This window comes from Sapajus apella, unplaced genomic scaffold (assembly GCF_009761245.1).
Source record: "Sapajus apella isolate SASKATOON/1434 unplaced genomic scaffold, GSC_monkey_1.0 scaffold28, whole genome shotgun sequence".
Lineage (NCBI taxonomy): Eukaryota > Metazoa > Chordata > Mammalia > Primates > Cebidae > Sapajus > Sapajus apella.
Window position 1 is genome coordinate 17,404,914 of NW_022436968.1, and position 6,000 is coordinate 17,410,913.

The following is a 6,000-nucleotide window of genomic DNA, read 5'->3' on the forward strand; positions in this document are numbered from 1 at the left end:
CATTTCATAAATGCAAGGCCTTAGACAAATTAACTTTTCTAAGCCTCTGCTTCCTCCATTGTAACATACATATAGTATCACTCACTTTTCAGAGCTGTTATGTGAGATTTAAATGAGATAATGTACATAAGTTTTAGCATAGTTCCTGTTATATTAGGACATATCCAATTAAAACTCCTATTACTACTATCACTAGAATTCCTAGCTTAGGAACTCAATATAGAGTAAATGTTCCATTCAACATAAATACCAAAATAAGCTCTAATTTTGCCAAACAATGTTTAGTTTTAAGTCAGGTCACGTGAGCAAATAACCTTTGTTTCAGAAATATATCAGCTCTCAAAGGCTTCAGGATGCCCTCTTGGAAAACATTTACAAGAGGTTAACCCAGCTGTATTCCTTCTGAAAAATACCTACCCAATCTCCCAACAGATGCTAAATAATACTTTTTTTGTTTTGTTTTGTTTTTTGAGACAGTCTCACTCTGTTACCCAAGCTGGAGTACAATGGCACAGTCTCAGCTCACTGTAACCTCCACCTCCCAGGCTCAAAGCAATCCTCCCACCTCAGTCTCCCCAGTAGCTGAAACCACAGGCCCATGGTAACCACACCCTGCTAACTTTTTTTGTATTTTTGTAGAGATGGGATCTCACCATCTTGCCCAAGTTTGTCTTGATCTCCTGGGCTCAAGTGATTTGCCTGCCTCGGCCCCTCAAAGTGCTGGGATTACAGGTGTAAGTCATCATGCCCAACCTTAAGACACGGTTTTTTATTAAAATGGCATATGTAAGTGACATTATAAGCAAGTAAACTAAACAATTAGTAGCATTCTTAGTGAGATATTCTTTTGACTGAACACTTATAATCTGTGTAAAAACTGCCATAGAGCAGCTCTGACTAATGCAAACCACAGTGAGGTTGGAGCCAAAGTTATAACTGGGAAAGAGGTTAGCAGTGTGGAGGAATGAAAGTTAACAAGATATTTTTTTACTTCTCTTTTTCGTAAGATCACAAGAGCCTTAAAACAAAACAAAACAAACTTCAAAAAATCCAAAACCAATACATAAAAGTGTCACATATGTAATTGACATTTACTATGATTTTTAAGGATCTAAAATTGCACTTAGAAGCAAAGTCAAAAGAAAAACTGTACATGGGTAACATGCACTTAAAGAAAAAAGGAGGATCCAGAAGTAAACTGTCACTCCAAAACTTTGCCCAGCAACTTCAAATAATGAGAACATATGTTCCTGGATAGAAGTAATTGGAGTCAGCCAGGTGCAGTGGCTCACACCTGTAATCCCAGCACTTTGGGAGGTCGAGGCGGGTGGATCACAAGGTCAGGAGCTAGAGGCCAGCCTGGCCAAGACAGTGAAACCCCATCTCTACTAAATATACAAAAATTAGCCAGGCACAGTGACAGACGCCTGTAATCCCAGCTACTCAGGGGGCTGAGGCAGGAAGAATCACTTGAACCCGGGAGGCGTAGGTTGCAGTGAGCCAAGATCACACCACTGCACTCTAGTCTGGGTGACAGAGCAAGACTCCATTAAAACAAGAAAGAGAGAGAAAGAAAGAAAAAAGAAGTAACTAGGGCCAACTTCATAGGAGACCATGTGACAAGTAAACAACAGGTTTTGTTTGGTCAGCCCTCTAAAATGTCCACATTCCACTGGATTGTGTCATCACTTTTCTATTGTCATTCAGTCTCCAAACTCCTGTGGCATTACTTTAATCACACAGTTTTAAAGTGTGATTAAACTTTAACTGTGTCACCTAATGAACTAACTTCTAAAACTCTCACACATATCATTTCCTCCCTATTCTCACTGTCATCATCTTAGTTTAATTCATCATTATTTCTCACCTATTGTGTTATAACAGCCTCCTCTAACTGATCTCCGGTAACTGATCTATGTCCATCCTTACTGTTCTCCAACTCATTTTTAACACTGTAGCTGGAATGTCTCCTCTCAAACCTAAACCCTATCTGATCACGTCTCTTCCCAGCTTAATTCCTTCAAGCATTCTCTATCAACAAGTCCCTTCAGCTGCTTCATTTTTCTTTATATTTATCACTACCTGACATACTATATTACTTGCTTGTTCACTGTCTCCACTCCAGCTAGAAAATAAGTTCAATGGGGCAGAGTTTTGGTTCACTGCTATATTTTACAAGCATGAATGAATAGACTGACAACCCACAAGCCAAAGATCTCCAGGACCTGCCACTGCCCTCCTTTCATTTTATTCTCATCTCTACCAATACTAAATCATCCAATTATCTTAAATACAATATGCACTTTTATGCCCTCTTGCTTTGCCATATGCTGTTCTCTTTGCCTAGAATATAAACTTTCAAGCTATCATCCACATTTTAAAACCTTCCCCAGAAAACTTCCTCTGATCACCCCTCCCTGCCAATAGAGTATTCCAGTCTTTCCTTTGTGCTACATCTGTAGGTACCTGTATCTACAGTGGCTCTAATTGAACTGCACTATGTCTCTCACTTCCTAGACTGTGAATTCTTTGAGGCTGAAGACTATTTATTCATCTCTTTACCTCCAGTGCCTAGGACAGGATCTTCATACGGCAACTACTCTATAGAAAATTAACATACGCATGACTATTCTATAACAGGAATGAAAATGTGGCATTTCAAGAAGTCATGCCACTCCAGGCCATGATGAATTTTAAGTATAACCAGCCATGTGATAAAACAATTACAACTAATGCCATCATCCAAGGTAACAAAAGGGAAGGAATAATACACAAATCCCCAAATGATTCCAAAATAATTTACATGTAGGCATACTCACACCTTATTAGATATATATTCTGGTTCCTTCTTCCTCCATCATTTGTCTTCCCTTTAGGCTGGATTCTGTGGCTGGCAACTGGAGGACCAGCTAAGTAGGAAGTAGAAGGGAGACTTGGGTTCTTCATGAATATTCTATTAAGTAGATCACCCTCTGTGGAAGTTTTTGATGTGTCATCTAATACAAGTTTTTGTGTTCCCTTATAGTTTGATAAAATCTCAAAGTACCAGTAGAGGACTAGATTTTATCACTAGCCGTCTAATCCTGAACTAAAGACCAAAACTTCCCACCACCTGTAACCTATACAATAAATGGGTTACAGTTGTGCCTCAACTATCAATGCCTTCAGTCCTTGGAGCAGCCACACAGGGCATCCCTGATCAGTCACCTTCAACCATAGCAAGACTGATCCAGCATCTTAGTGTGCCTTACAAATATTACTATTTTTTCCCTGAATGCTATAAACCAAGGCCATAAATCTAACCATAAGGAAAACCTGCCTTCCTTACTTGGTTCTAAGAGTGTGAATCTGTATAAAATGTACAATCACACACATGCATACAAATGTGTAGGCATAAATTTACATGAAACCACCATTTAGAAAAGTTTTAAACCCAATGACAGCTATTAATAATATAACCTCAAGTGAAGCCAGGAGATGAGATGAAATCCTTTATTCCTCCCCTCACTACCACTCAGTAACCAAGTTATGGAAATTTTACCTCCTCACATTTTCTCAAATAAGTTGTTGACTCCCAATATTATGACTTAGTTCAGAATCCCAGCATTTCTCCCTGGGAAAATAGTCTCCTAGTCGCTCTGCCTTTGGACACAGTGAAAACTGCAGCTATCATTCTTTGAAAGGTTATGTAACAGACATTGCACTAAACAGTTGATCATTTAACTCTATATTTTTCAGTTTTCACAGCAATACTGCAAAACAGGAATTACTGTTCCCATTTTTACAAATGAGGGGACTGAAACTCTGAGAGGTTAAGTGACTTGCCCAAGATCATACAGCTGAAACCATGTAGTGAAAATTCAAATCCAGGTCTATGTTCCCAGCCATTATATTGCCAAACTGCTCAACTTGGTCTTCAATTTGGTCCCAGTATGACCTTTCTAAAAGGCAAATCTAATCATGTCTTGCTCCACATAAAATCCTGTAAACAAGATTCACCTCTCCAGTCTTCAACCCCTGTCATTCTCACCCTCTCCTGCCACACTTAAGTCTCAGCAGCTCCCTAAGTTGTATGTCACTTCTTTACCTGTGAACATACTGTTTGTATGCCAAGAAAACTTTTCCCCTTTGGCAGACTATTACTAATGCAAACATCCAAAATTTACTCAGACAATAGTTATTTTGGAAAGTCTCTGCACCAACAAACACATAACCAAAACTGGGTTAAGTGAGCAGGTATACAGTTCTCAGATAAGTTTCTTATAACGCTGTATTATAATTTTACCTACTAAGCTATTCTTAAGAGTAAATGCTGTATTTTTAAATTCCTGAATTGCTGGTACAGTGTATATGTTGTAAAAACTCATGTATGTTGAATTAATTCATCAGAAGCAGGATAGCTCAGGAATTTGGCCATGAAGTCAATTTGATGTGCTTTCGAATTCTAGCCTGTCACACAGCGTAACTGCTAAGCCTCCAGCAGACTTAATTTTAATTTATTTATCTGTAAAATGGGAGAAAGCCGCACCCACCTCACAGCTTGGGAAGAAACAAAGGATTTAGCACAATCTTTGGCACACTGAAAGTACACTTTAAACATTACTACATATTTTTTTTCACTGTCCATTTACCTACAGTGACAAAGCCACATGTCAGAAAATAGCTTCTCCTAGTAGCTTTCATCAGAGATTAAGATTTCCCCCAAAAAATCGAAAGTCAAGATCTCTTACAAACATCCCTTATCGGTAGACCCTCATCATTCAGCTTCTGGTTACACAGAGCGTAGTAGCTATACCACCACACCTTAAACCACTAGGTAGTGTTTGCAGTTTATGTTTCTCACCCATTCATCCGTTTCCTCCCTCAAAGTCAACACATCTTGCTCCTAAGCAAGCAGAACTTACCCCACAGAAACCAGTCAGCACCTTTTCCCAGGGCGCCACCAGTTTCCCCCAAAGCAGGCTTTCGCGAATGAGAGAGATCCCTATAATCTATCATCTACTACAAACTTAAATCTCGGAGGAGAAGCAAAATAGAACCTCTGCTCCCCATTCCAAGACCTCAGCACCCAAAGTACTCATTTAAGATAAAGAATGAATTCCTGGCACTAAGAATTCAGGAAAAAGGAATCCTTTAAACCCTTCCCCAATGAGTTCTTCAAGTCTGTTAGACTCACATAGTGACCAAAATCCACCATCCCATCCCGCCCACCATTCTGACAGAATCTAGGGTCTAGTCCTCCCTCTCTTGAAAGAGAGATGGGTCCCTGCTTTCAGGGACCGGGATGCCTTCCGCCCACCCGTGTCACTTCCCTTCCCACCTCGCCTGTGTCCTTCTGCAGCACAGGCCCGGCCTACTCCCTCGCCGCTAGCTCCTTCCACAGACCGCTACTCACCGCTTCTTGGGAATGGTGCCCGACTCCTGCGAGGCGGGAGTGGCCGTGGGCGCTGCCGTGGCCGCCGACGCGGCTCTCCGCGCTTTGCACTCATTGGTACTCAGAGCCTCCCGGGGCCGGCCCAGCAGATGGCCGGAGAGAATCCGCAGCCTCCGCCCGGCGGGGTCCTGGTCACGGTCCGCTGGAGAGCCGGAGCTCGCGCCCGAGCCCGTACCACCCGCTGCAGCCGCCGCCTCCGCCATGGCTACCGCCTTGTGCCGCCGCCCGGAACCGCTGGGCGCGGGTGAAAGGTCACTCAGAGCGGCGCCCGGCGCGACCATTCGCTGCGGCGCATCCCGGCAGCCACCGCGGCGACTGGGCGGCGGGTGCCATGCGCCTGGAGTACATCCTCTGCCCCCACCCACCGCGCCAGCACTCCCGGGTCACGCCTTGGGGCGCGCGCACCTGCCAGGCAGGTGAGTGCCAGCGGACTCCAGGTTGGCCCAGCCGGGGCTAGTTGAACCAAGAGCCAAACCACAACCGCCACTGAGGTGTCCTAGAACCCTGGGTGGTGTCCTCGGGTGTGGCCTGGGAGAGCTTTCGAGGGCAGATGCCTTGGAGCAGGA

The 6,000-nt window shown here is 43.1% G+C and overlaps 1 protein-coding gene across 2 annotated transcripts in view; it reads right to left on the bottom strand.

The window, feature by feature from the left end:
* The window catches only part of AGPS (alkylglycerone phosphate synthase), a 139,147-nt gene extending 133,376 nt beyond the window's left edge, over nt 1-5,771 (bottom strand). Inside the window, exon 1 of one of the 2 annotated variants that reach the window (XM_032292849.1) lies at nt 5,396-5,771. In XM_032292849.1, coding sequence (XP_032148740.1) covers nt 5,396-5,715 — 320 coding nt within the window. In that variant the 5' untranslated portion in view covers nt 5,716-5,771. Of the gene's footprint in view, nt 1-5,320 lie in introns of both variants that reach the window. The other variant, XM_032292850.1, reaches the window with a different exon arrangement.
* Nucleotides 5,772-6,000: the final 229 nt, after the last annotated feature.